This window comes from Gordionus sp. m RMFG-2023, chromosome 3, assembly GCF_954871325.1.
Source record: "Gordionus sp. m RMFG-2023 chromosome 3, tfGorSpeb1-WG-v2, whole genome shotgun sequence".
NCBI lineage: Eukaryota > Metazoa > Nematomorpha > Gordioida > Chordodea > Parachordodidae > Gordionus > Gordionus sp. m RMFG-2023.
Genome location: NC_088777.1, coordinates 45,656,541 through 45,667,440, shown reverse-complemented (window position 1 = coordinate 45,667,440; position 10,900 = coordinate 45,656,541). Strand labels below are relative to the sequence as shown.

Sequence of the window (10,900 nt, the reverse complement as noted above, 5' to 3'; positions counted from 1 at the left end):
ATAAAGAGACAAGGGGGTAGGCAAAGGTTTTTAAGGGGGTTTGCATCCAGTGAAAATCCTGTCATGTAGACGCTGCTCTATTTTTTTAGATTTGTGTTAGATCTTTATATAAAATAAAAATATACAATTTTTAAACAAAATTTAACTGGGCCAAACCTAATTATAAAAATTTTATTTTCGGGTCAAACTGGTGGACCTTGTTGAGAAAAAACTTGGATAGAGTGGATCGGACTTTTAAAAAAACCTGGTGGAAAATGAATTATATTATTTACTAAAGTACACAATCCCACAATGGATTGTAAATTGTGAAAAGGGACAAGTTTGATTAAGAGCTATGACTAAATTTTATAACGACATGTTTTTCTAACTTATATTTCATTAACTTTTATTTAACATAACTGATTATATACTAAATTGTTATCTATAATAATTGATTAGTGAAAAAATTATAAACAATATTACAGGTCTGGCATAAATGAAGGATAAATATCTTGTAATTGTATCAGGTGGAACTATTTCAAAATAATTTGAATCCTTTCGGGAACATTTTAACCTTCCTATAAGTTACACTAGTATTTATATAACCATAATTACAAATATATCATTTTTATAACCTTTTCTTCTGGAAAACTTGTATCATAGATTATCAAATACAAATTATCCAGGTAATATACTTTATACCTTAGAATATTTTGTCCTAAGGGAAAACTAAATTAAATTTTCTGATTATTAAATATAAATGCATAATATATTTTTAGGTTTTTAAAACAATATAAAATAAATAATATTTTTTTATGAATAAATACGACTTAAATTATGCTTTAAAAATGTATAAATAATATAAAATCGATGACATAAAACAAAATAAGAACTGTAAATAAATATGGCGTGTGAAAAAGTGACTATGAAATCTGAAATCAATAAGCACCCTATTAATTTTTTTTTTAAAATAACGATATTCGGGCTTCTTAGAAAGTAAAAAAAATACAAAATTTAAAAAAATAATAATTTGAAAGAAATCTGTTACTCTTGAAACTAAAAAAACCCGCATATTTTTTCTATCAAGATGTAATTTGTCCAATTTTTTGTTACTTATAATAAAGCGAAAAATTTTTTTTACTTAACATTTACACTAATTTTGTACATCATTATTATTTTAATATTGCGAATTTTTATTTTTAATATAAAGGAATGTTAGGTATTCCATCAAAATCAACTAACTCATTAGTCGATTAACGCGGGAAATATTTAATTATCGATTTTAATTGTTATCCTTCTCATTTCCATATTTTGATAAACCCGTCGTAAGATCCGGAGATCAGTAAATTGCTATTCCACGTTCCCGATAAGTTATTGCTGCTATTATCACCTTAGAAGAGATAAATTTAAAATGAAAAAAGATTAACCCCTCTTACAATATTAATATATTTATTATTAATAAATAATTCATGGGTTAAATATTTTAAGTGTTATTTTTTTAGATTAGAAAATAAAAAAAAATCATAGGTCAAATGTTTTATAAATAAATAAAAAATGGCTTTCGTTTTAACTAGATTTGAATCAAAGATTCCATTTATAATTTTCCATGCTCTTATAAGAATGAAAAAGGACATGGGATGAAAAAAACAGTTTTTTAGGGAAAAAACTATTTGTTTTTTTGTTACAATCCCCATGGGAAATATAATCTACCAATATTTTGTTTTATTAGAAATTTTCATTATAACAATCATATTATTTTATATATTAATTATTTTGTTAAATTGAGTTATTTTTCATACAAGAAATTTATTTTAAATTTAATTTTTGAAGTTTTAAAAGTTTTGTAAAAATAATTCTTAAGCCTATTTTTTTCACGTTTTTGCATAATAAAAAACAGCTTTTATGTTTCATATCTTTTTTTTACACTGAGTAAAAAAAACGCTTTTCGTAATAAACTTTATTATTCAGAAAATATTATTATTGATTATATTATATAATTAAAAAAAACCTATATATGTCAAGCAATTGATAATATCACGGTGGTTGGCATGGCTACGTAGAGCTTTTGGATTGGTGGAAGTTTCAACAATCATGGCTACCCCTTCGATCAGACGTGTCTCGTATTTGATTGGTAGATTATATTGCGATTGATTATGAGAATACAATGATCGATCGTGTATTACAGGGTATGATGTGGTAGGTGAGCTGAGGTCCCAGTATCTTATAACTGAATCAGAGCCTTTGGAAATTCCGGGAAGGGGGTTTAGAAATATTTAACTTTTCTGTCATTTATTATATCTTTTTATTTTCCTTCCTTCTTTATGTTACAGGGTTTCCAATTTTTTAAAAATGAAAAAGTCCAATCAAAAAATGGAAAAATACACAAAACATAGGAAAAATTAAATGAAAAGGCAAAAGTGAAGGAAAAGGTTCAATCAAAATAAATAAAAGTCACATAAGAAAAAAAAGGTCCTAAACAAATAAGGGAAATTCTCACTCAAAAAAATGAAAACAGTTATTAATTTTTTTATATATTTCAAAAATAATTGCTATTTTGTTGTCATTTTGATAATCCTAAAATATAATTGTTTTTTAATCTTTCTCATTTTTTTTTAACTTGAAATTTTAATTTTATGTCATTTTTAAAATCTATATTTTTCTCAATTTCCTTAATTTGTATCTTACGTTTCATTTAATATTATTCTTTTTTTAAGGGTCTATTTTAAAAAAACTTACTTTAAAAATTTTTGTAAATAATGATCTCACTCGAGAAAATAATACGATAAACAATTTTTGTGATGGACCAATTTAATCATAATGTTTGTAACTGAAATATTCAACTGAGAAAATGATATTTTAATTAAGGTCTTTAAAAAAAAATTCCTTTCTTGAATATGAATTTTTCCTTTTTAGAACCGTTTATGATTGGATTATTTTCATTTTTGATTGACCTTTTGCTTTTTTGAAAATGATTATTTTTCCTTTTTTTGATAAGGAAACTTTGTATATCGTTCAATCTTCCTCTTTCATACTCGATTATAATATTTAAGTTTCATAATAATATATAAGATCTAAATTAATAAATTTTGAAAAATGTTATAATTATTTCTAAAATAAACCTATTCTGATATTTCAAAAACAAACAAACAAAAACATGATACCTGCAGATATAATGTATTCCCCTGATGCTTTGCCAATCCTATGATTCGGCGCTCTTGGTCCTAAGATAAGGTCTGATGTAAAATGAGGCCAATTAGAAACAGTAGAAAGAGGCGGGTTTGGACTGGCCCACAATATCTTTTCCCTGATTCCGCTATACACATCCCATTGGGCTATTTCGTTGTCGTGATTAGAGCAAGAATAAAATTTGGAAGGCTTCGAAGGGTGAATGTAAACGCGACGTATATGGGAAGCTTATTTTTTTCAAGGATATAAGTCATTAAAAACAAACATTTATAATAACACTAGCTGCCTTCATATGGTGGTAGAGGGGATGCCGGTGAAGATGACCACAGGTCGGGAAATAGAGCAGCCTTAAGTCGGGAGTAGTATTCGGTAAGATTAAGAGATGTAAAATAAAGATTGATTTGTATTAATTTTAGTATAAATGTAACAATAACACTAAAAATTTTATAAGTTTTAACTTCCTTTTTTAGCGTTTCATTTATATGATTATTTTAAAAAAAATTAAACAAAGAGCATATCCGGTTTCCCAGAGCCAACTAGACAAGCCTCTGCTCATCCAGCGATTGAAACTAAATCCCCCCCCCCTGATGATGAAAATATATTATTCAATTATAAATGTACATTGATTGACCATTTATGTTCACTAAGCTAGTGCCCCCCCCCACCAAATTCAATAGCGTAATTGTATCGTACCCCCCCTCTCCATTTTAGAGTGTCCTGACGTCTGCCCCTAAAGCCCTACAAATTTAATGGGATTGATATAAACTAACAATTATTTTAATCTAATAAACTTGAAAATTGGTCGATTTTTCCTAAAAAAAATAAAATACCGTTAGGGTGTTGTATAACAGCAACTGGTATCCGAAACCTGGTATCCCAACATATGTGATACCCTTCGGAAGTTCCGTTGACTAGGAAAAAAGATTGGGAATCTACCGCCATACAAGTGCCGCAGCCAGAGAAGAGCGGAATTTTTGAAGGATGCAACAAATTAGACGTGTCATGGTACATAATAGGAAAGGGAGGTGCCCTAAGGTCCAGGCCTAGCAATTTATTGGTGTGAGTAAGGGCTATAAGAACTATTAATAATAAAAGGATAATATAAAATTAACATATAACGATCCAGTCAACTCATACACGAATACATAGTAAATTAAATTATACCCCTTTTATGCTATTAGTAAATAATCTCGCATTCCTATTTTTTAAACTTATATAATTTGATATCACCTGTTTCTATCTCATATTAATATTGTCATATTATCTTAACCTTTGTGGCTAATCGGTGCCATGTCGACTATTACGTCTCCTTCGGAATTAGGAACGTGTTCAAACCATTCCAAAACTTTGATACCTATGCCCGGTCTGTGATGATCTAAATGAAAACTTTTGATGGTTCTCTTATTGTATCCCGCTACTAAGATTGACTCATCCATCCAAATCAAACTTTTACATTGAAGGTTGGGAAAAATTTTACAAAATTTTGATCTGATTTTTAAAAAAAAAAAATTTTTATTGAAGAATTAAGCTGAATTTAAAGTAAACGCATTTTATTCGACCGGTGCGGTATTTAACGCTATCGAGACCGCAACTGATTCTTCACAGTAATAATAACTTTTGAAATATAAATCCTTACATATATTTTTTAAATTTATCACAGCTTTAATATCATTTCGTTCTATATTTATAAATGATACCTAATTATTGGTTTGATTTTGTAAATAACGCAGCGTTAAATACAGCACCGCCTAAAATTAGCCCTTACCCGTTTTTTAAAAAAATCTAATTTTTTCGTTGATCACAAAATTATTAAACATTGACGGTTATACGTAAGAATGCCAATAATAAAAAAAAACTAAAGATTTTTGATCTGAAATTAGATAGATATTATATGTACTTACATATAGAATTTTATGAAAAATTAATAATTTTATAAATTATTCCCAAAAAAATTTAGTTTTTGAATAAAACGAATAGGAAAATTACTTTAAGGGTACGATATCGGTATTAATGTTGGCTAAGTCCCAAACTCTTATGTCCCCTCTATCGGAACAGGATGCAAATACGGATTTGTTTGGGGATGTCTGAATATTGTTTTTCAAGGTTTTTAAATAATTTAGTTAATTAATTTTAAAAAAATTCCCAAGTCAATTAATTAATGCACTGAATTACTAAATGGCCTACGAACGAAATACACTATAATGACACCATGGATGGAATTTATCTATATCCTATTTTTTTTAAATTAAATATCGTCTGCTTATTTTTCTAAAATTATACCATAATTTAATTAATTGGGTTCATTAAATCGTCTCTCTTTTAAAATGAAAAAAAAAATAGGCATATTTTTAAACATGTTTTTAACTTTAAGCCAGACAATATATTTTTAAAGAATTATAATGTGGTTGGAGAATAATAATTGCGATAATTTCTTATAATAATAATTGTAAGAAAAAGAAGGAAATGTCATTTCTAAATATTCCATTTGGTGTACTCCCTCTCTTATCTGGGCAATAAGGTTTTGCGGGTTTCCTTGCGAAAAAAACTGGTATGATTATGCGAGCTCAAGCGAGTTTTTAAAGGACAGATCGTAGATCAACTTAAATGTGTAAACTATGATTAGTCTTTTTAAAATTTATCTTATAAATCCAGTGAAATAAACTAGTGTTGCTTTATAGTAAAATGTAGAATTATTAAAATATTTCAGACGCCATTTAAATATTTATGAGAACCCTGAGTCGATTGACAGGACTGCCTTCGTGCTCCGATATATCGGCCACTAAAATACCTTGAGGTCTCCAACCTACGGGCCCCAGCGTATAATCGGAAGGAAAGACATTTTGACTAGCTCGTTTTAGTTTTATCTGTTGTTGTCGAAAGGTATTTTTGTTGGCTAAAGAAGAGGGCTCGTTTAAATCCCTGCCGGCTTCCTCTATCAGAGTGGTAAGGATAAGTCTGGAGTTGGAGTCGTTGTGCGGTATCTGTAGAAAACATTTTTTTTAATTAAGTATAAAGTCACCTCCTTTTAGTATTGTAACACTTGCATTTTATACCTTGAGAACCAATTTAAAATTTATTATTAGAATCTTAGGTATAAAATAAAAAAACATGCAATTTATATATTTATAATATCATCCAAAAAACTGAATCAATCCAGTTTTAAAACGATAAATGCTTCTGATGGGACCCAATATTTTAATGCATATTCCTAATTAAATAATATACATTTTATTTTAGAAAGATAGTTGAATATTTGTAAATGTTAAAATTAGGACACGAGCCAAGAAATGTAAAAATATCAAGTGAAACGATTTAAAAAAATAGATATTAAGTTTTTTAATAATTAACTAACCGTCGTAGGATGTTGATTTTTTCTTAGATTGTTATAAAAGTTGGGATCGGATTGAATTCCCTTATTACCAAATAATATATCATCGCAGGAAGCGTTCCGACTTGCTAATAATTTTTTAAGTCGAATCCTGCATTGGGAAGGGATGGCTATCAAAGTTTTATCGACATGTTTATTATATTCAAACGAGGGATGTATATCTAAATCGTTGTAAAACTCTTGGTTAGTAATTTCCCAGTTCATATTTAAGTTGGCAGTAAATGCCGTTTTATAGTCGTCATTAAAGTAAATAGTATTCTGTTCTTTAGCATTATCATCATCGTGGTTACTATGAGATGTATCTTATTTAATTTTTTAAATATAAAATTTATGATGAATCAGCCATTTAGTTAAAGTTAGTTAAATGTTTGCCCCACCCATCTCTTATTTTTTCAGGATGGGGCGCAGGTGCCCCAGGTCGCTAAGACAGCACGCATTCTTCCCGTCCAGGACGGACGTTTGGTCAATACATCTAGTAATTTATTTCAATTATTAAGAAAATTTTATTCAATTTTTAAAAAAATACTTAGATAATTGGAGTTCGTATCGAATGAAGAAAGTTTTTCTGGGCTGTTTTTATTTATTGAAAGTTTATTAATTTCTAGAAGGTTTTCAGGAAAGAGCAAACGTTTGGTAACATCATGATCGGTAACCTGAATTTGTTGTCAAAAATAATAATTTATCACTTGTTATTAAAAAATACTCATTACCATTATACAATGTCCTCTAGACTATCTGCCAATTGATGTTTATGCCCCCCCCCCCGATGACTTAAATATAAAATGGATATTAACTGTTTAAGTTGACTAAAATGGTATCCCCTCGGTAACCCCATGAAATTTCATATATGTAATTGCATAGTACACGAGCTTAAATAATATAGGGACCCTTAAACTGGCCTACTGTTTCCTCCGATAACTCTTTTTTTCTATAGATCCAGCCTAATTTTTTTTTTAATTTAAGCCAGGCCGGGGTAAATTGAGCCAGATGCAGATCACTACTTCTTCCATCTTGATCCTGATACTCAGCATCAGCCTATCAAGACTATGACAACTATTCAATTATGGGTTTTCACATTTTTTTGTACCTTTTAGGTAGCCATTAAATGTTGTATTTTTTTATAGATATAAAAAAACAGAATTAAAAATCCTATATAATAGGGTAGTTTTAAATTATAAAAATGTAATAAATACGTCGTCCATTGCGTCCCTGATCAACTCGTCGGAACCAAACATCTGTTGCCATTCCTGATTGTACTTCGCGCTCGAAGACGATTTTTCAACTAACGGAAGTGATTCGGGTTGATTAGAAATATATAAGTTTTGGTCGCGAGTTTCCTCCAGGTCATTTTCATAATTTTTGGTTACTTGAGCGCTGGACACAAATAGCCTTTCATCATAATTGTCGCAATGATCGGAAGAATTGAGAGTGTGGCATCTTGAAATAAAAAAAATGTGATTATTTTAGAAATATATTAAAATGAGATTTCAAAAGTTTCATACACTGATCCATTTTAAAGATACATCCATATTTTAAGGATACATCAAACTTGATAACATATATTTTTTTCTTCTAGTAAATTATTATAACTATGATCGAATAACAATGAGGAACAAAAAATCATTATTTTTTGAATGTCGAATTTCATTTTTGTTTTTATGCTTCTGAAAAAAAATTACTGTTTAGTACAGGCCAGCGAACAAGAGAAGTTTATTCTGTAAAATTAAGGGTAAAAAAAGAAACTTCCACATTTCAAGATGCTAATTTCACATCTAAAATATTTGAAAAGCGTCAATCAAGTTAAGACAGCTGTATACTAAGCAGCAAAAAAAATTAAGTTTGCGCGTAGCCTAAAGCCTAATATATTAAGAGGAAGAAAAGTTGGGAAAGTTCAATTGATATAAGACTCATATATTTTAGAGGAAAATGTTTTTAAAGAACCTTAGTACTGGTCCCCTCGAATAGCACGCGTGCCAACAACAGTTATTATCGGCGTAATTAGTTACGTTTTTAACGTCACTTTTCCAATCGCCATTTGTAGGTGGACCGGGCGTGGCGGGAGACTTCAGGTAAAAAGTGGGTTTAGTATTGCAAGAATAATCGAAATTCGCGAGTTTATAGGAGGCGTTACAAATATCGCAAACAGCCGATGGGTCGGCGGGTTCTTTGATAAACGATGTTTCGTAATTTGGATTGATGGTCGTGAGCTTTATCTCGTTATTTATCTTGGAAGCTGCTTCAAAGAATTAAAATATTTCGAAATAAGGAAGTAGGAGGTGGGGGGGGGGGGGGTATTTTGACTGTAAGAGAATAGCGTCTGCCAGCTAGCCATCTTATGCATCGAGTGTTTTAAACGATGAGTTAGGAATTTACTGAGTGGACTCTGCGTATAATATCAAATTGGTTTCGCAACAACAAAAAATTGCTTAAATCTTAACTCAAACCTGAGACCTTCAGGATAAAACAAATTTTTAGAACCAATCCAGCTATTAAAAAAAAGTGACGATTTACTTACAATTTAGTAAATCAAATCTTGGCAGATTCTACGGGAGAAACTTGTCAGGATTTTTAGAATTAATCATGCTTTAATATAGTGATATTATCAAAAATGATTTTGAATTTAATTAATCGATTTGCTCTGCTCCATACAATAATAATTTAAAGAAAGGAAAGAGAGAAAAAAATATTAAAACCGTTTTTTAAAAGAGGAACGTATATATTTGCGTTGAAAATAGGTGCCTTGTCGGAAGTTTGGTTTATCGACCGGATACAGTTGGGTGATACACTTTCTTCTGTGCCAGTATCACAATTAAAGTTATTAATACTGTATATATAATATAACTTGTTTTTTAATCATATGGTGTATTTCATTGAAAAAAACGATACTATTTGAAAAAAAGAGTATGGACTAAGCTTTCATTCATTTGATAAATAATCTTGACCGGGAGAGCGAACTGGCAAATAATTAAATTTTCGCCATTATTCGATATATTGCTATTTTATTAAGTAAACTTTTATTAAATTTAAAATTAATGGGGGTATAATAATTACTCTCAGTGGCATATAACAAGAATTTATCGAAAACGATACAATATTTTTAGCATTAAGGGAAAAAAGTAAAATGTATTCATATTCGTTAAATTACTTTTATACTCATAAAATATCATTTAAATATGAATACGCGTATAGTTTATTATTATTATTATTATTTGATAAACTTGGTTCGTTTTGGGTTTCAATACTATTTTAAAAGATTAATCATGTGATTTATTTGAATCCCTATAGAATTTTTTCTTTTTTTTATAATTAAGTCCTAAATAAATCAAGTTATGAATTAAATAAATATTTTCAAATGATCCTTCACCCAGATCTTTTTTTTAAAAAAAATCCTAATTAATGAACATATCACACCAGGACTGACATGTGTATAGGAATTCGTAACAAGTCACTCAAAGTCATCTCTTAGAAAAAAAAATATAATAATAGAAAACTATGAAATAAAGTTATTAATTACGTTTATTAAAATAATTTATATAACCCTTTTTGACGTTAGTTCCAGGTTTTTTATCGATGTTCAATTTGTGGACGCTTTTGTTATGCGATAAATGAACCAGATTAGAGGAGGCTTCTACGTTTTCATTTTTGCGTAACGCGTGCGTTTTGGGGGTAATCAGGGATGGGCAATAGTAATCACTTATTTTGACGATGCTAGACTCTAAGAGCAATAGCTTCGGCCCATCCTCGGGCCGATAACCCATTGCCATTAGTTTCGAAATGGTCTGGGGGAAGGTGAAAAAAAATTTAAAATTTTTACCAAGTATTTAGGGTGGTGCGTGCGCCCAAAGTTAAAATTTTAAAAAATAATTTATTATTGAAATTTAGTAAATCGAGTTTGGGGGCATAATATATATATGCGAGAATCATTAATTATTTAAAGAATTCGTTAACTCCCTAAAGTACGTTCAACTTGAGGCCTGTGCCCGAAATTCGGCCCAGGTGGTAAAACAATATTATTTTAAAAAAACCGATCTGGGCTTCTGATAAACCGGTTCGGGATTAGTGGTATAATATCGTCCATAGGATCTAATAAACAAAAAAATTGCGAGAGCTCGTCAGTGCAGTGCCAAATTATTTTCTTACTGAAAGTCCTTACATATCGTAAGTCATAGTACTTTGATTTTCGTAATCTAAATTAAATGACAGAATTAATAAGACTTTTCTCGATCGTAGCAATTCGTCTGCTCTGAGGGTTGGTTCAATCAGCCATTTTAAAATGCCCACTAAATTTTACTCGATTTTCTCGTTTAAACATTCAAGGTCGTGGATGAATTTTTAAATGCAACGGAA

The 10,900-nt window shown here is 29.6% G+C and overlaps 1 protein-coding gene across 1 annotated transcript in view; it reads right to left on the bottom strand.

Moving 5' to 3' along the window:
* Positions 1-904: 904 nt before the first annotated feature.
* Positions 905-10,900, bottom strand: part of LOC135927124 (phosphoinositide 3-kinase regulatory subunit 4-like) — a 32,460-nt gene continuing 22,464 nt past the window's right edge. Inside the window, exons 14-26 of the mRNA XM_065463060.1 lie at positions 10,092-10,332; positions 9,247-9,345; positions 8,495-8,789; positions 7,747-7,990; positions 7,080-7,206; positions 6,518-6,855; positions 5,898-6,146; positions 5,152-5,249; positions 4,436-4,653; positions 3,996-4,244; positions 3,141-3,392; positions 1,988-2,218; positions 905-1,369 (exon numbers count right to left, since the gene is read on the bottom strand). Of these exons, the coding sequence (XP_065319132.1) occupies positions 1,278-1,369; positions 1,988-2,218; positions 3,141-3,392; positions 3,996-4,244; positions 4,436-4,653; positions 5,152-5,249; positions 5,898-6,146; positions 6,518-6,855; positions 7,080-7,206; positions 7,747-7,990; positions 8,495-8,789; positions 9,247-9,345; positions 10,092-10,332 (2,733 nt within the window). The 3' untranslated portion in view covers positions 905-1,277. The remainder of the gene's footprint in view (positions 1,370-1,987; positions 2,219-3,140; positions 3,393-3,995; positions 4,245-4,435; positions 4,654-5,151; positions 5,250-5,897; positions 6,147-6,517; positions 6,856-7,079; positions 7,207-7,746; positions 7,991-8,494; positions 8,790-9,246; positions 9,346-10,091; positions 10,333-10,900) is intronic.